Source organism: Lontra canadensis, unplaced genomic scaffold, assembly GCF_010015895.1.
Source record: "Lontra canadensis isolate GAN:19392208 unplaced genomic scaffold, GSC_riverotter_1.0 scaffold88, whole genome shotgun sequence".
NCBI lineage: Eukaryota > Metazoa > Chordata > Mammalia > Carnivora > Mustelidae > Lontra > Lontra canadensis.
In genome coordinates, this window is record NW_022631082.1 from 4,875,763 (window position 1) to 4,895,221 (window position 19,459).

The window sequence follows — 19,459 nt, forward strand, 5'->3', positions numbered from 1 at the left end:
GGGAGAAGCAGGCTCCCCACTGAGCAGGGAACCCAATGTGGAGCTCAATCCCAGGACCCTGGGATCATGACCTGAGCCAAAGGCAGATGCTTAAGTGACTGAGCTACCCAGGGATGCCAGGACTATAGGAAATTTAGGTAAGGCTACAATTAAAGTAAGGCATACATATTTATTCTCTATTTTATTTTAATTACTTTTTAAAAAGATTTTATTTATTTATTTGTGAGAGAGAATGAGAGAGAGAGAGCATGAGAGGGGGAGGGTCAGAGAGAGAAGCAGACTCCCGGCCAAGCAGGAAGCCCGATGCAGGACTCGATTCCAGGACTCCAGGGTCATGACCTGAGCCAAAGGCAGTCGCCCAACCAACCGAGCCACCCAGGGACCCTTAATTACCTTTTTTTTTTTTTTAAGAAGGCTCCATGCTGGCCCCCCAATGCAGGGCTTGAACTCACCACCCTGAGATCAAGTGTCATATGCTTAAACCAACTGAACCACCCAGACACCCCTATTTTTAATTACTTTTTAAAGATTGTAGCGGATATCATGTTTAAATATGAGTCCCAGGTACAACTATATTTGAGACACAGCATGAAGACTGTGAAGCTTTTCCAATTAGTGCATTTTAGCAAATGTTAATGTAGAAGTTATGTTGAAGAGGCACAAAAGCCAGTTCCCTTTTATCTTTTTCTTCCATAACGTTTTTTAGTATATAAATGTTATCACATAGTTGTTATACATACGATTATTACATGTTTAACTAGTTATCTAAGTTTTTAGGATATGAAATTTTAACATAGAAATTTTGGAATTCTAATTGGATCTAATTATGGAACTTTACATAATTTATTTCAATTCTATATTAAAATATTATGTATACATGTTTTTTATTTAGCTATCTTTTATTTTATTTAGCTATCTTTTATTTTCTCTCCCTGCATCTACAGATTTCTTGCTTTTAAAATCGGTAAATAATGTAACAATAGCACTATGGTATCTATACCTGGCATTTGCTGGGTGCCTAAAATTTAAAGTTCTCTTTTTGGGGGTTGGGAGTGCTTCCCAAAAATAGCTGCAGCCCTTACTTTTTCTTTAATTGATTAAAAAAAAATCTGTCTGACCGCGATTGTTTCCCTTTAAAAAAAAAAAAAGTATTTACCTGATAAGCTCCTGGTAGTCCTAAGTAGCCCCTCCTATGAGCATCCACTTCTCTTTCTAGGAAATCCCTATCAAATTTAGAGGGGCTGTGGTTTAAATCCAAGAGTAAAATAATGGCAGAATCCTGATTTTGTGATAATTTGATTTTTAGGAGGATGCTTTTAACATGCTGATAGGCAGCAGCATTCAAGAATGCCCAAAAACACTGACCAGAAAACTAACAGCCTCATATGAGCTGAGAAATCTCCTCAAAGGTCTTAGGGAAGCAAAAACAAAATATTCCTTCTTTTCTTTTTCGTTACACACTGAGCCACCAGTCTCCATGGATGGGATCTTCTTTATCCCACTAGGTCAGAGAACAAAGAACAAAGCAAGTATCAACACAGGGATTTGCCTTTAAAGCAGTATTTAAATTTTTGGAAGCAAGGATTATCCATAGGATGGACCCCCTCCACCTAACTACTGAAGAATGAGAGGGGCCTGCCCAAATTTCAAATCAAACGGGTGAGTGTTTCCCAAGGGTCACAATTCCCAAGGAACATTCAATGACAGCTTTTAATGGCCTGTCAGTGGAACACAATTCACCGCAGACTTATTTGTCCATCAAAGTAGATTCTCACAAAGAAGGAACAGCACCTGGGACTCAATGCGTGTCTCCTAAGCCCTCCATGGTGCCCCTTGGTGTGCTCTAATGGTGTTGGCAGGCCAGTGGATCAGTCTCAGCACCCTCACAGCAGTCTTGAGGATAACCATTCTGTGCTTCCCACTTTCCAGGAAGTCTTCACTGTGCCTCTTTTAGTATATGCCAATTATCCCTAGATGCTTCCATGACTTCTCATCCAGTAGGACACTTTGTTAATAAAATGTTGATTGGAGACCTCTCCTACACCTGATCATAGTAACTATATAAAACAAGAATCTGGGGTCACTCTCTTACCACAATTTAGATTGGAAAACCACAGAACATGCAGACACTGCACAAGGCAGTAATGGTTAAAGTTCAAGTGCACCAGTAGCCAGTAGTACCTACCCTCGGGCAGAACTTGCTCTTTGGCATAGATAGTAAGTCACGAGCAGTCCAGGGGCATCCCCACCCCACCACCACCAAACAGAGTCACCTGTGCCAACGGATTTGTGCTAGGATCCTAAATTATAAAGGTAACCAGATGATAACACAGATAGGTTAATGCCACTGAAAGTTTATTACTTAACAGTTCCAAGAGAAGGGGGCACACACGGTAATGCAGGATCAATAGGGAAGCACCAGGTCAGTCAGGAGACAGAAAACAGGAATGAGGGAAAAGCACAGGTCAGAGCTGTGTTGGGGTTTCTTCAGGAAAGGCAAGGCAGAGCAAGGTAAAGCTAAATATTGTGTAGTTTAAATAAATCCAGTGGGCTCAGGATCACAGTTGTCTGCTACCTAGCCCTAGGTTGATTTAGGGCAGGAGAAATACTGGATTGTGTGAGAGTTAAGATAAAGGAGGTGGTTGGACTATGGGCTCTGGAATGATTGGTTTGCATATGAATCATATGTAAGCTTCCAAAGAAGTTATTTACTGTCTTTAAAAGTTAGCTAGTCCTGCCTTTGTCTGGAGGCAGCCATCCCCTGAAAGGCAAGCCAAGAGGGGCACTTAACAGTACATCCAGGAGCTATGGAGGAGGAAGCAGTCCAATGTAATAATGCTCCTTCTTCTCACGGTGAGCTGCTGGCAGTACCCCCAGCTCTGTGCACTTCACAGGGCCCTCCACCCAACCCAGCCCCATAAAGCATACAGACTGGGGTACAAGACCAAGCAAGTTTATGTCATATATCGGCTTCGTGTACGTGGTGTAGTGGCTGCAGATACCCAGGTACCAAAGGAGCAGCCTATGGCAAGCCTGTCCATCATGGCGTTAACCAGCTAAAGTTTACCCAACATCTTCAGTCTGTTGTAGAGGAACAAGCTGGATGCCACTGGGGCTCGGAGAGTCTTGAATTTTTATTGGGTTGGTGAAGATTGTACATGCAAATTCTTTGAGGTTATCCTCATTGATCCATTCCATAAAGCTATCAGAAGAAATCCTGAGACCCAGTGGATCACTAAACCAGTCCACAAGCACAGGGAAATGGAAAGGCTGACTTGTGCAGGCTACCAAGAACTGTGGCCTTGGAAAGGGTCACAAGTTCCACCACATTATTAGTGGTTCTCACCAGGCAGCACAGAGAGTATTATCCAGCCCCACTGTTACTGCTAATATAGTAATGTTTGTAAAATTCTTACCTATTAAATAATTTAGGTCAAAAACAAGAACAACAACCTAGTGCTGGGAGGGGCAGTCTCTCCAAGCAGCAAGAACCCAAAGATGTTAAAGCAATATAATAAAACACAAAAAATTAAAAGCATGGTTAGTACAGTAGTTAAGCTTATGTCCAAACACAATGGTTTTTCCTCTTGGATGGAGGGTGATGATGCAAGATGGAAGAGATTCTCATGGGTAGTAAGATAACCTTCCATTTCTTTATCTGGAGGGTGGATACCTGTGGACACACTAGTTTGTAGTTTATTAGCAACACATAGGCACTTTCACACTATTTTCTGTATGTATGCTAGAATTATAAAATCTAAGGGTGGGGAAAAAAGGGACGACTGGGTGGCTCAGTCAGTTAAGCATCTGACTTCACCTCAGATCGTGACCTCAGGTCCTGGGACCAAGCTCCATGTCGGGCTCTGCACTCAGTAGAAAGTCTACTTGTCCCTCTTCCTCTCCTTCTGCCTCTCCTCCATTCATGCTCTCAAATATTTCTTTTAGCAGAATGGAAAAAAAATCACAGAACAGCATTAAAATAATGTAGTAGAGGTGGGGTACCTGGCTGACTCAGGACAGCATACAATTCTTGATCTTAGGGTCTTGAGTTCAAGCCCCACATTGGGGAGTAGAGTTCACTTTTTTAAAAGAATTTGATTTATTTTTTTAAATTTCTTTTTAGTTCACTTTTTTTTTTTTTTTAAAAGGAGGTGGGGGTCTTGGTGGTTCTGTCAGTTAAGTATCTGCCTTCAGCTCATGACCTCAGGGTCTTGGGATGGAGCCCCGCATTGGGCTCTCTGCTCAGCAGGGAGTCTGCTTCTCCCGCTCATTCTCCCTCTGTGCTCTCTCTCAAATAAATAAATAAAATCTTAAAAAAAAAAAAAAGTAATAGGAGGAGATAAAGCAGAAGAGCCAAAGAGATGGTAGTATGAGGACTGACATTGCTGGCCTTTAAGAAGGAAAAAAGATCCAGGAAAAAAGGAAAGCAGAAGGGCATCTAGAAACTGGAAAAAGGAACAGATTCACCCCTACAGCCTCCGGGGAGGAATACAGTCCTACTAACATCTTGATTTTGGTTCCCTGAAACCCATTTCAGAGTTCTGAACTCCAAAACTGTTACGGTAGTAAAATTTTAGTTGTCTTCTGACATTGTTTGGTAGTTTGTTAGAGCAGCAGTAGTAAACTAATAACACAATGTAAAGCTAGAATATTAAGGTATAGATTTTGAGGGTATAAGAGAAGTATCTATATTTAGGATAGAATGTGTAGGGTAGAATAGGATGGACAGAGTAGATACTAATTTCTCAGAAATCTATACCAAGACGACCTTGGCACACCCTGTTCTATAAAGCCAGCTTTTGAAAAAGGTCCCCAGGAACTTTTATGATTAAATCCCAACCTCATTCAACTCACCCAAATCAGCATTTGGTAGAGCCGATCAGTCACTGCTCCTTCCTTGGATTCATGGACATCAGTCTTAATTCTATTCCTATTTCATGGGCCACTACTTTTCAATTCATTCATTACCTCCTATATGACTCCAACTGCCACAGTCCCAGGGCTTGCCAATCCTCAGATGAAATTATCTAACTGAATGGTTTTAAGTGCCATCTATACATTGATGATTCTGAAATACAAGTGCTCAGCCTGGTAAGCTTTTTTTATGTATCAAGAAGTCTGTATATAAGCAGTCCAGTGACTGGTACAATACTACAAACAGAAGCATCTCTCTGTTTCTCAGCCATACCCAAGTGGTCTGTAGTTTTTATCCTCATAGTACTCAATGTAGAAGAGCAATCCTTGAAGAGAAAAAGCCATTGGAGACTGTCCCCTTTTTAACAGTTTTCCCAGAATCCACACTGATGACTTCTGCCTACTTCTTATTAGCCAGGACTATGAATTATAGTCTTCTCATAAATCCAAGGAAATCTGAGAAGTAGGAATGATTTTTTTTTAATTATGTGGCTGGAGATAACCTGGATTCTATTTATAAGGGACAGGAATATTGAGATGACTAAATACTCCATACAAAGCCAGAATTTTCCTATAATCAAATACTACAAAGAGCTTCATTTTATGACCCACTTGCAAATACACTAGAAAGCAGTATCTAAAAACATTGTAAAATGCTCTTACATTGCGAGGGCACCTGGGTGGCTCAGTCAGTTGAGTGTCCAACTCTTGTTTTCAGCTCAGGTCAAGATCTCATGGGTCATGAGATTCAGCTCTGCATAGGACTCTGTACTCAGCAGGGAGTCTGCTTCAAAGATTCTCTCCCTCTGTCCCTGCCCCAGCTGATGTGCACACTCTCTCTCAAAAAAATATATTTTTGGGGGGGGGGGGGGGGCGCCTGGGTGGCTCAGTGGGTTAAGCCTCTGCCTTCGGCTCAGGTCATGATCCCAGGATCCTGGGATCGAGCCCCGCATCAGGCTCTCTGCTCAGCAGGGAGCCTGCTTCCCTTCCTCTCTCTCTGCCTGCCTCTCTGCCTACTTGTGATCTCTCTCTGTCAAATAAATAAATAAATCTTAAAAATAAAATATATATATATATATATATATATATATATTTTTTTTTTTTTTTAAATGCTCTTACAGGGGCGCCTGGGTGGCTCAGTCGGTTAAGTGTCTGCCTTCGGCTCAGGTCATGTCATGGGATTGAGCCCTGCATCGGGTTCCCCGCTCAGTGGGGACCCTGCTTCTCCCTCTCCCTGCTGCTTCCCCTGCCTATGCTCTCCCTCTGTCAAATAAATAAAATCTTTTTTAAAAACGCTCTTACATTGCCAAATAAATTTCCAAATATTTCATATAATTCAATGAAGACATATATACAGGAAAGTCTTTAGATATGAACCATAATGAAAACACCATTATATCAAATGAGTATACCATTGCAGAAATTACTTAAGAGTATCTTTAAAAGCAACTAAAACTTTGTAATACAAAACCACCACAAAAATAAAGGTGCCAGCTGCTTTCCTTGAGAACGAGACACACAGAAAGGTGACTGCATTTATGTCGTCTATTTCAATCTGACCTCCAGGAAGAATTGTCTTGTGTACACTAAGGAAGAGCAGTACCTGAAGGCTTCCCCAAATTCCTCTCATTCATACTTCATTCCTCCAGTGAGTATTCTGTGAGTCTCTTAATGGATGTGTATTTACCAAAAATCATTCCCACATTTTTACACTCATTCAGCTTCTTTGCAGGGTGGGTTTTCACACGTAAAGTAAAATGTTTAAGATGGATAAACCATTTCCCATGTACCCTACAACCACTATTTCTCTCCAGTGTGGATTATTTTTACTGAAGGTCAAAGCCAAAAAGTAAACACACACACACACACACACACACACACAGGTATACCCATTATTTCTAATAGTCATAACATTTTCTGCCTCTGTGAGATTACCAAAGAATGTCAACATATGGGGCTGTTTTCCCACATATCTTACCATCATAAGGTTTCTCTTCACTGTGTGTTGTGACTTACTCATTAACACCTGAACAATCTTCAACATTTCTTACATTCACGAGTCTCCCTGCACATGAAGCAATCAAGAATTTCTAAAAGCTTTCCCGAAGCTTTCCCATATTTCTTGCATGTATAGAAATCTCTCCAATTTTTTTTTGAATGTTGAGTTCTTAAGATACAAGAAACAACGGTAGTTCCTGGGTCCTTTACATTTGTAGGGTTTTATACCAGTATGAAGTCTCATATGGCTATTAAGGCTTTGACACTAAGGTTTTACCACATTCCTTACAGATGATTTATCCCTACTAGTATGAATTATCATGTGCTCTCAAAGCCCGTTGTCATTTTTTTTTCATTAAGATTTTATTTATTTATTTATTTGACAGAGAGATCACAAGTAAGCAGAGAGGGAGACAGAGAGAGAGGGGGAAGCAGGCTCCCTGCTGAGCAGAGAGCCCGACTCAGGGCCCAATCCCAGGACCCTGAGATCACGACCCAAGCCAAAGGCAGAGGCTTTACCCACTGAGCCACCCAGGCGCCCCCAACTGTCATATTTTAAGGCTATACTTCATTCTTACCTTCACATCACTTTTACAGTCATTTCTTATTTATTTATAAGTAATCTCTATGCACAACAGGGAGCTCAAACTCACAACCCTGAGATCAAGAGTCGTCTGTTCTACCAACTGAGCCAGCCAAGCACCCCTGACTTTTACGGTAATTTTAGATATGTAAAATTAATGTCAGAGCAACAACAAAAAGGCTCTCCCACATACCTTATAACTGGTGTGAGTTCTTACACTTTACATTCTGTAAAGTATGAACAATTACTGCTCTCCCATATACCTTATATGCATGCAAATTCTGCCCCAGGATGTTCCTATCATGTAAGGATGAAAAATGAGTAAAGCTTTCTCACACATTCTTTACTTTCATAAGGTACTTTTTATCCAGATGAGTTTAGATGTGAATACTAAGGTCTGAAGAACATTTACAGGTTTTTCCACATGCCTTAGTTCTTAAATGTTTAGCAAGTGCCGAAGATTGAGTGAAGGTTTTCCCACAGTCCTTACATTTATATGGTTTCTCTCCAGTGTGAGTTCGCATGTGAATATTAAGGCATGTGGAGTACCTAAAGGCTTTCCCACATTCTTTACATTTGTACGGTTTTTCGCCAGTGTGCGTTCGCATGTGCATATTAAGATTCGTAGAACGAGCAAAACCTTTCCCACATTCTTTACATGCAAAGGCCTTCTCTCCAGTGTGAGTTCTTAAGTGTGTGGTAAGGCCTGAAGACTGAGTGAAAGCTTTCCCACATTGCTTGCATTCGTATGGCTTCTCGCCAGTGTGTGTCCTGACATGCTGACTGAGCATTGAAGAATTATTAAAGGCTTTCCCACATTCTTTACATATATAGGGTTTCTCTCCAGTGTGTGTTCGCACATGTAAGACAAGTCCTGAGGAGCGAGTGAAAGTTTTCCCACACTCCTTACATAAATATGGCTTTTCTCCACTGTGAATTCTTACGTGTTTTGTAAGGTATGAAGAGTGAATAAAAGCTTTTCCACATTCCTTACATTCATATGGTTTTTCTCCAGTGTGAATTCGCATGTGTAAAATAAGTCCTGTGGATCGAGTAAAGGCTTTCCCACATTCCACGCACACATAGGGCTTTTTTCCACTGTGAATTCTTCTATGATCTGTAGGGTACGAGGAATGAGTGAAGACCTTCCCACATTCTTTACATTCATATGGTTTTTCTCCAGTGTGGTGTCTCCTGTGTGCCTTAAGGGATGACTGATTAACAGAAGTTCTCTGACACTCTTTGCATTCACACACGTTCCCTCGTGTCTGAGTTTTCTTGTGCCCAGTAAGATCTGAAGGCTGACCAAAGGCTTTATCATGCTGGACACTCTCCGAAGTTTTCTCCCCAATGGGGATTTCCGTGAGCAGAGTACAAATAAAGTTCTTTTTAAAGGCTTTTCCATTCTGATTACCCTTAGAAGTTTTCTGTCTACTGGGAGTCATAAATGAGCGTCCACTAAACGCTCTTCCACACAAGTTAGAGCCATATCGTTTCACTCCAGCATTGCTTCTCTCCTGTTGATTAAGGTTTAAATGATAACTAAAGATTTATTCACACTATAACAGAATTTCTCCCCCATCACAACTTTTATGCATTGGAAACATCATCATAATTGAAGTGTTTTTTTCCATTTCAGTGTACAGAGTTCCTGCCCTGTTTTTGAGTTATTTTAAGTCGAATAAACAGACTCCGAGGCTACACCCTACTTTCACAGAGTATCTTCTGGTAATTACTCATACTAAATCATTTAAAACCTGGACATTTGAGCTATATTTATGTGGATCTCTGAGGAGAAACAGGATTGAAGTAGGTTTACAGTGCTCCCCAAATTCTTGACATTCAAAGAAATCTCTTCACAGATTCTGCTTTCTTTGGGTAAATGACATTTATTTCATATCACCCGCATCAATTCTGTACTTCTGGTCCAGGTGTGGAAGAAAGGAATTACTTTTGGAGATCTTACCAGTTGTATTCCATTTGATGTTTTTTCCAAAGAAATATCCTGAAGGGCTGTGAAACCTTTAGTTTTGAGCTGCAAATCCAATTCTGAAAAAAAGTGGAAAATTTTGTTTCAGAGACAAATCCTGGGATAAAGTTGTTTAAAAGCATACAGCACAGAGAATGACACCACAAAATATGGTAGAGTAGGGAACTCCAGGACTCCTTCCCACCAGAAAACAAATAAAAAGCTTACAAAAACTATCAAAATCAACTATTACAGAACTTGGGAATCTAGTCAAAAACTTACAACTGCCAAGCGAACACTTATGGAAAAAAGTTGCAGCTACAGTTCACCAAGAGAGTGCTGAAGCATTTTAATTATCCACCTACCATCCCCACTCCTCAGATCAGCTGCAGTCATGTAGACAACAGGATGCAACCCTGAGAAAGTTACAATTGCTGAAAGGAGAACTATGGACTTTGCTCTAGGAGAACTGCCATTTTGTTTCCATCTGTCTGGCAGCTTCAAGTATCATGGCTGCAAGGGTGTGCCTTTATATCATCGAACTCAAAGAGTTCCCAGGAGCAAGGCAGCATCAGACAACTACTGATTAAAGTATCTGAAGGCAAAGTATTGCCTACAGCAGCCCAAGGACAAGGAAAGCATTTGAGACAAATAAAAACCTGAAAAGCCTTAGAAGGAACAGACTGGAAATGTTGGTAAGTGCATAAATAGGGCTTTGAAAAGCTCAGGTGTTAACCAGTGAATCAAGAAGTTCACATGCACACATGGGGCTGGGAGGCTGGAGAGGACCCAGAGCTTTCACCTCTCACTGACCTTCAGCATCCACTCCACCAGGAATGGAAAGCTAAGAAAGAGTTGTACATGGCCTAGCTAAACACTGAAGGAGTGGCCCAACACATAGCCAATAAGCAAAAACTAAAAGAATATTTTTAGTTTTCTTTTCTTGGTTCCAGTTATTTAAGGAATTTCTGTCACTCTAAGATGACCACTAAACTAACAGAACATGGATTTCAGGGACCGCACTAAAAAGAATGCAGAACATACAAAAATAATTTACAAAAGCCACAAAACAAACACCAACAATACACAACAAGCAGCAACAACAAACCCAGGGAGGGGCTGAATCATATTTTCAATTGCCACATTATGATGTCTAAAATTTATACTTCCAACTAAAATATATGAGGTATGCAAAGGAACAATTAAAAAATTAATACAAATTGTTCCTGGAAGTCCAGGCATTGGACTAATAACTTTAAATCAATTTGTTTCAACACACCAAAGAGCTAACAGAAACCATGGACAAAGAACTAAGGAAACTAGAAGAATTAGGACTCAAGTAAGAGACTGTCAAGTAAGAGACAGAAATTACAAAAAAGAACCAAATAAAATTCTGGAGCTGAGAAATACATTATCAGAAATGTGTTGGAAAAGTGCTCAACGTCACTTGGCATCAGGGAAATACAAATCAAAACCACAATGAGATACCACCTCACACCAGTCAGAATGGCTAAAATTAACAAGTCAGGAAACGACAAATGTTGGTGTGGATGCAGAGAAAGGGGAACCACTCTGGTTCCAGGGTGCAATCACTCTGGAAAACAGCTTGGAGGTTCCTCAAAAAGTTGAACACAGAGCTACCCTACAACCCAACAATTGCACTACTGGGTATTTATCCTAAAGGTACAAATGTGATCCAAAGGGGCACGTGCACCAGATGTTTATAGCAGCAATGTCCACAATAGCCAAACTATGGAAAAAACCTAGATGTCCATCAACAGATGAATGGATAAAGATGTGATACACACACACACACACACACACACACACACACACAGGAATACTATGCAGCCATCAAAAGAAATGAAATAACCAGATGGTATTATGCTGAGTGAAATAAGTCAATCACAGAAACATAATTATCATATGAACTCCCTGATATGAGGAATTTGAGAGGCAGGGTGGGGAGTTTGGGGGGTAGGGAAGGAAAAAATGAAACAAGATGGGATTGGGAAGGACTCTTAATCTCACAAAACAAACTGAGGGTGAGTGGAGGGTGGGGAGGTATGGAGAGGGTGGTTGGGTTATGGACATTGGGAAGGATATGTGATATGGTGAGTCCTGTGAAATGTGTAAGCCTGACGATTCACAGACCTGTACTCCTGGGGCAAATAATACATTATACGTTAATAAAAATAATTAGTTAAAAATAAATAAATAAAATGGCCAAAAAACAAACAAAAAAACCAAAAAACAAAAAACCAGAAACGTGTCTTACAGGAAAAAGGATAGACATATACACGAACAGAACAAAGAATCCATAAGAAAAACCCATACATTTAGAATAAATATATTCTCAACAAGTGTGCCACGACCATTCAATGGGGGAAAGAACAGTCTCTTCAATACACAGTGCTAGGATAACTGGATATTTCTATGCAGAAGAATCAAACTGGACCCCTACTTCACACCATATATACCAATTCACTCAAAATGGGCCAAAACCCTAATGTAAAGGTTAAATGTATAAAACCCTTAGAAGAAAACAAGGGGGTAAATCTTCAGAACCTCAGATTTGATAGTGTCCAATATTTCTGTTCTTAGATATGACAACAAAAGCACCAAAGAGAACAAAAGATAAATTGAACCCCACTGCAATTAAAAACGTACATCAAAAAACACTATCAAAAAAGCAAAACGATAACCCCCAAAATGGGAGAAAATATCTGCATATCATCCATGTGATATAGGTCCACTATTAGAGTACAGAAAGAACTCCTATGCTTTAACAACAACAAAACAAACAACTCAAAGTAAAAAATGGGCAAAGAACTTGAATTGGCATTTCTCCAAAAGACACAGAAAATGGTCAACAAGCACACAAAAAGATGTCCGACATCATTTGTTTTAGGGAAATGCAAATCAAAACTACCATAAGATACCACTTCATACCTGCTAGGATGGTTACTATTAAAAAAAAAAGAAGAAGGAGGAGGGAGGGAGGGAGGGAGGGAGTAAGGAAGGAAGGAAGGAAGAAGTGATGGCAGGGATGTGAAGTAACTTCTACACTGCTAGAGGGAATATAAGATGGTACAGCTTCTGTGTTAAACAGTTTCGTAATCCTTAACAAGTTAAACATAAAATGACCATATGCCCCGCAATTCTATTTCTAGGTAATAATAGTCCTGAAACTGAATTCTGTATGATTCTATTTGATATGCACAGAACAGACAAACCTATAAATTAGAAAGTAGATTACTAGCTGTAGGGAGTGGGGGTAGAGCTGAAGGGAGACTGACTGTTTAATGGTTACAGGGTTTCCTTTTCAAGTGATGAAAATATTTTGGAACTAAAAAGAGCTGATGGTTGCACAACACTGTGTATGTACTCAATACCAATAAATCATATTTATTAAAATGGTTATTTTTTGTGTATATTATCTTAAAAAATGGCATATACATATGTTTAAATATGCATGAAACAAGATAAAAAGGTTGAAACAAAAGGGAAGTTGGATTATACAGAGTACGGCTGTGTTAGGAGTCTGGAAATGGTAAGGCTATGGTGTTGAAATTGTAGGCAATTTCCAAAGCTTAATACTCTGGAAAACTAAGGCGGACAGTGAACAAAAAACACTGATAGAATCAGAAAAGCAAGAGAGAAAGTACTGCAAAATGAGCTACTGTAAGTAATGACATTTTCAACTGAGTCAGATAGACCTTTCTGGGAGAACAGAAAAAGGCTGAGATCACTGGAAATTTGAAGGTAAAGGGAGATGAAGTTTCCTAAGCAAACTCAGAAACCGAATGACTTCCTTCTCGAGTTTACCTCTGAAAGTTTGCCAAGTGGCATTTCCAAACATACTGCACCTTTCCCAGGCTAGTCACATCACTTGTCACAAAACCATACCTCATGAACTTACCCTGCAGAATTCTTCTCCCTCCTGTCCTCAGCTCTTCTGCTCCTCCCATTAGAGAGTTGAGATCAGGTTTGCATGATTCGTATCCTGCTTACAGGAAGAATATGTAAGGACCTCGCAAGACATGAAACATGGCTCTTTGGATAGGAACCAACACTTAAGCTTCAGGATTTCTGTAGACGGTGAAGTCTCACTTTACAAACGCCAAATAATCACACAAAATTTTAAATCAATGCAATAAAACTATTCTAAAAGGAATAAAAATGTGAGTACATTCTTTCTGTGCCCTCAAATGACGAGAGAGCTCTAAGACTTGAAAATCGTGTCCGGCCTCTACACACACTTAAAGTCCTAAGGTTTTCAGTCCCTAAAAGGAATAAAGTAATTTATTTAGACAGATCTTCATTTTCACAGGGAATCCTCTAGATAGTAAGGCCCCTGAGGCCAGGGATTACATCTGTCTTGTTTACCACAGTATTCCCATCTGACAGCAACGATATTAAGAAACATTCATTTCATAAAGGGCTCAGGGAAGAAATGATGCCAACCTTACCTAGTATAATGAGATTCTGGTAGTTCTCCAACATCACATCTCTGTAGAGATCTCTCTGTGTTTGATCCAACAAAGTCCACTCCTCCTGGGTAAAGGTCACAGCCACATCCTCGAAGGTCACTAAGTGCTAAACCATCAAATACATACTGGCTTCAGCTAACCACTGTCTTCTTTGAGGTTCTCAGGAAGATGTATGAAAGACTGAGGAAGGTAGACCAGAAACCTACAGTACTCCTGGGACTAGACATCTTCTCTTCTCTACCTACAGATACTGCCTGGTGATCACAGCCAGTCACATGGACTTATCAGCATCACTGACATGTGACTAAACTTCTGTTACCACCACTTGACTATGGGCTCTTTTTGCTTTATTCCTCCTCTATTTATAAGCTACACTTAGCACTGAACACAGTGCAACACTCTGTAAAATCTTCTAACAGATGAATTATTTCCACAATAACACACGCTTTATATGAGATTAGATACCTTCATATCATTCCTCAGTATCTATCATAACACTCAGCAAAACAACAGGCCAACAAGCCTGACTGAGGATCAGAAAGAATTAGTGAATAGTGGGATAAAAGAATCATATCCAGTGTAATCCCTATATATTCTGAGATGGCATGAGTCCTGGAGAAACTGACCAGAGACTCATTCATTAAGCAGGGTCATTAATTGCTATAAGAAAGAAGCCTGGGGACATTACAAGGAGATACGGCTACCTAATAAATAAGGCTGACATTCTGAAGAAAGGTCAACTTTCCACTTACCTGAGAAGAATCCATCAGTAACCCAGCCACCATCTTTGCCTCCTCAATCTTCCCCTCAGGAAGACAGAAAGGGTTCTGAGAAAGATAACCTCAGAGAGAAGAATGCCATGAACTTGGAAGCCAATCCAATTCCAGTAATAACATGCTTATAAGCTATTCCACACCATGCACAGAACATACCACAAACACACTAATTCCATAAACTGGCAAAGTGCTGAGTTACCTGGAGCAAAAAATGGTTTTCTGGATCTTGCTACCCATAAGAAACAGGTTAAATATTCCACCTTGGAGTTACACAAATTACAGTAGAGAGAGACAGAGCTGTCTGACACAACAGAATTCATGAACATGTTATTCCCTCAAACAGCACACACACCTTCTTGCCTCCCAAATCCCAGGAACCTGACTTATACATGCTCTGCTCATTTCCATTGTTCTTCTATGGCCCACTGCACCATCACTCAGGCTCTGAGCACTGAGCACTGGATCTGCCACTTGTGAAGGAACTACATAAAAAGAAGCATTAATAAGGACTCACCATACACCTGATTCACATCAAGGGCTTCCATCCTGTGATCTGATAGAGTTTCCAGAATATTCCATATCTCACTCAGAAGACCACTTCAGAGAAGCTTCTGAGTTTAAATTAAGAACTTGATCTCAATTTCTCTTTGAATACTGGAGTGTCTGGGTAACTGGTTCACAATATCCATCATTAAGCAACAGACATTTTCCCTCAATCATCAAACACCACTCATTAGCCATCTCTGTGCAGATGAAACACGTGACAGCCATTAAAAACCCAAATATCCTACCATGCAAATATTAATGCCAACCTCTATTTACTGAGGACTGTTCTACAGTATATACTGTTCTACATACATAAACTCCTTTAACTGCCCTAATAACCCTCCAAACTGGGTATTAATAACTGTCATTTAATAGTTGAGAAAATGGAGGTTCACACTGTATTAATAACTGTCTCAAGTCACCCATCAGAAAAGCCAGGCAGACACATACTGGAATGGCAAGAACCTTATCTCCTGTGGTGGTTGTTATTCCTGACATGACCAGAATTCAGTCCACATCCTCTGCTAGGCATAATGGAGATGAGAAATACAAAAGGTTTTATGAAATGAGAAGTCCCCCCTCCCTGCAAGAGCTTTGTTGGATTTGGAAACTTTGCCACCTTCGGTCTCTTATTCCTTCATTCAGTTAGCAAATACTTAGTAAGGGTCTTCCTTCTGCCAGGCCAGGTACTAGGCAATGAGGAGGGAACAGTTTTTAGGGATCTCACAGTTCAATCTGGTAATGCAGGTAATAAACAGATAATCATCAGTTGGTGATAAGCAGTATAAAGAATCAATCCCATTAAAGTATAAGGAGTACTGCACATATACAAATATACTCCTGATACAGTGACAAGGCTAGTTAGAGGTAGAATAAAGACGGAACTGGGAAATAATCACTTCAGAAGCCTGTGATAATTGATAATCTCACTTACTTCAAAAGTAGTGCCCAAATTTTGACCCAAAGACACCCAAACTTGAAATATTATAATTTTAGAAAAACTCAAAATAACATTTCTCATGTTAGCCACTCCAACAGCATCTGAATCATGTCACTGGGTTGTTGTTGTTGTTTTTTTAATGTTGAAACTAAAAGCTTTCCATATTATCTCACAGTTAACCACAAAGACTAGTATATAAATATATCGTGCATTGTTTCACCTTTTCTTATTACTGATCAGTTCTACTTTTTTCCATCATTAGTTTTATTTTTATTCACCCTTTCAGTACATTTTCTTGTACTTCTTTATTTCTTGCTCAACCTTATGAAGTAGCATGCTTAGTTCCACTTCTCAAACTTCTTTTATTAAATAAACTACAGCATACATACAACTAAGGGAGGCAATCATGAATAAAAACCTCAATGAGGTATTAAGAAATGAACAGCCCCATGTAACCATCATTCAGGTTGAGAAGTAGAACACATCCAAATCCAGCATCTCAGACATATTCCTGGTCTCTCCCCAGTCACTCATTCCATGCCTCCCAACTGCATCCACTATCCTGACATTTAACACTCTAGAGTGTTCTGCCCGTTTTTGAATTTTAAAGACAGAATATCAAACAGCATGCATTCTTTTATGTCTGGCTTCTTTCGTTCAACATTATGTTTTGTGACGTTCATCCAAGTTGTTGCATCTGTGCTCCTCCCTTTTACTAAAGAGTATCCCACAAAAAATATATGCTACAATTCATCCACTCATCCTTTGATCAACTTTGGATTATTTCCAATTTAGGGATATTTCAAATAATGATGTTACAAATAGTGTTTATGTTGGATTGGCAGACGTGTGTGTGTACTGGTGTGTAAGTTAGTTGATACACTTTAAAAATGTGTTTCCCCTAGCAGTTATGCACATCTCACTTGATACATTAACACTTGGCACTGTCACTCTTTTTAGCTTTACTTTTATTTAGATATTCAGTGTGTGCAGTAGTATTACACCGTGGTTTTTATTTGCAAATCTCTGGTTGCTAGTGATCTGAAGTATCTTTTCATGTATTTGTTGTCTACTTGCATTTTTTTTCTTTTATTGAAGAGCCTATCCAAACCCCTTGCTCATTTTTCACCTTGGGTATTAATTTGTAGGAGTTATTACATAACTCCTTTGTCCTTACATGTGAGGCAATTAACCAAGTACTAAAGGTCGAATATCATGCCTGCAAATTATTTTAATCCTATTTTCAAAGAGCTTATCATAAACATTTAACTATACACATGGAGAGAGATGTAGAAAGAGGTACACTACACATGCAAAATACTAACAAATGGTCAATGTGCGACAAGGGAACACCTGAATAATTCGACAAACGTCAATAATGGGTGCCCACAGCCAGAGCATTTCCGTCCAGTGCTCACCAGAACCTCCCGCGATCCCCAGGTAAGTGAAAAGAGGGCACTGCGGCCGTTTTCCACCACTGCGTACACGTTTCTCCTCTGGAGAAGGGGCAAAGCGGTCTGGTAGCTTTTGAAGAGGAGCACACCGGAGGGAGAAAAGGCCCTGCCTCCTCCGGGGACCCTGAGCCACGACCCCGCCCCCAACCCGCGCGGGTGGAGCCGACAGAGGCGCTCAGAGGGACCCGGGCGGCCTCAGTCCCTCCGGCGCTGTGTGCCGGTGGGGAGGAGGAGCCGCGACTCCCAACCACCCCAAGAAGTTCCAAACCCCCGAGTCTGAGCGCCCTGCGAAAGACCAACAAAATGGAAAACTCACCTCCCACGCAGGGTGGAGCGGGAAGTGAGGTGTTAGCCGAAGAGCACTTCCGCTTCCGCTTTCCGCCACCAGGTCAGCGTAAGGGGCGGGGCGCCAGGAGCATCTGGGTCTGGTGGCGGTTGGCGTCCGCGTCCTCCAGACGTTCGAGGTGGCGGTTGGACCTGGTTGCGCCCAGTGCAGGCTGTCCACACTGACCGGGCAGGAGAGCCGAGCGGAGTCCAGGGCACAGAGCTGGAAGAGAGGCAGACCTGGTGGGCAAGGTGTGCCTCTGGGTTCCCGGCCAAGGAGGCTCATCAAGTGCTTTTCTACAAGTCTTTCTCGTTGGTTCAGCTCCATCGCAGCACTATGCAGGTTTATAAAGATAACCCTACTAGTCCATAAAATGAACTCCTAGCCCATTCAGTTCTCTTTTTAGATCTTGAGTCTTGTTTGAGATGGCATTATAGCACATCATTAACCCGCTTAAAATCCTTTTTAGTATAGTCAGAACTGTGTATCGATCACCACAATTTTAGTACATTTTCATAATCACAAAAGGGATCCCAGTACCCACCTCACCGCAAGCCCAAGGCAACAACTAATTTACTTTTTGTCTCTAGGAATTTACCTATTCTCAACATTTCATGTGAACAAAATATTACAATATGTGGTCTTTGTGTCTGGCTTCTTTGACTTCTGTAACGTTTTAAAGGTTTGCCCATATTGTAGCGTGTACCTGTACTTCATTTTTCTTACTGAGTAATATTCCGTTGTATGGGTGTCACAATTTATCCATTCATTAGTTTATGGACAATAGGTTACTTCCCTTTTCTTGACTATTATAAATAGTATGGGATATTTTTTTAACAGTGATCAGAGGAAAATTCATATTCTTAAACGTTTATACCCTGAAAAACGAAACGATAATATATATCAAGCTAAAACAAAAAACCTGGAAATAGAGCAAACCAACATAGAAAGTTATACAGGAACTTAAAATTAGGAAAGAGCACCAAGCCCAGATGGATTGGTTTTTGTCTGAGTGGGGGTGATAACAGCTTTACTGAAACATAATTCACATACAATTCACCCATTTAAAGTGTACATTAGTGGTTACCATATTCACAGAGTTGTGAAACCATTACCACGATCAGTTTTAAAACAATTTCACCACCCCCAACTCCCCATTGTATCCCTAACCTGAAGCAGTTACTAATCTATTGTCTCTCTAGATTTGCCTGTTCTGACAATTTCATATAAGTTTTTAAAAATACTATATGGGAGGGGGGCGCCTGGGTGGCTCAGTGGGTTGAAGCCTCTGCCTTCGGCTCAGGTCATGATCTCGGAGTCCTAGGATCGAGCCCCATGCCGGGCTCTCTGCTCAGCGGGGAGCCTGCTTCCTCCTCTCTCTCTGCCTGCCTCTCTGCCTACTTGTAATCTCTGTCTGTCAAATAAATAAATAAAATCTTTAAAAAATTTAAATTAAAAAAA

General features: G+C 40.4%; 1 protein-coding gene and 1 pseudogene across 9 annotated transcripts; one reads left to right on the forward strand and one right to left on the reverse strand.

Moving 5' to 3' along the window:
* Positions 1-2,120: 2,120 nt before the first annotated feature.
* LOC116882848 lies at positions 2,121-3,427 on the forward strand (annotated as a pseudogene).
* Positions 3,428-7,817: 4,390 nt separating this feature from the next.
* ZNF846 (zinc finger protein 846) lies at positions 7,818-18,019 on the reverse strand. 9 transcript variants are annotated; one of them, XM_032883894.1, is made up of 7 exons: positions 17,990-18,019; positions 15,248-15,476; positions 14,710-14,798; positions 13,937-14,063; positions 13,387-13,470; positions 9,462-9,544; positions 7,818-9,012 (listed from the first exon to the last, which is right to left on the reverse strand). In XM_032883894.1, the coding sequence occupies exons 2-7, from the start codon at positions 15,276-15,278 to the stop codon at positions 7,873-7,875; spliced, it is 1,554 nt and encodes a 517-aa protein (XP_032739785.1). In that variant the 5' UTR covers positions 15,279-15,476; positions 17,990-18,019; the 3' UTR covers positions 7,818-7,872. The 9 variants fall into 9 exon arrangements, with proteins under 9 accessions (XP_032739785.1, XP_032739784.1, XP_032739786.1 ...); XM_032883893.1 differs by lacking the exon at positions 17,990-18,019 and adding an exon at positions 17,638-17,951; XM_032883895.1 differs by lacking the exon at positions 17,990-18,019 and having other exon boundaries at positions 13,937-14,021; positions 15,248-15,852.
* Between the last annotated feature and the right edge of the window lie 1,440 nt (positions 18,020-19,459).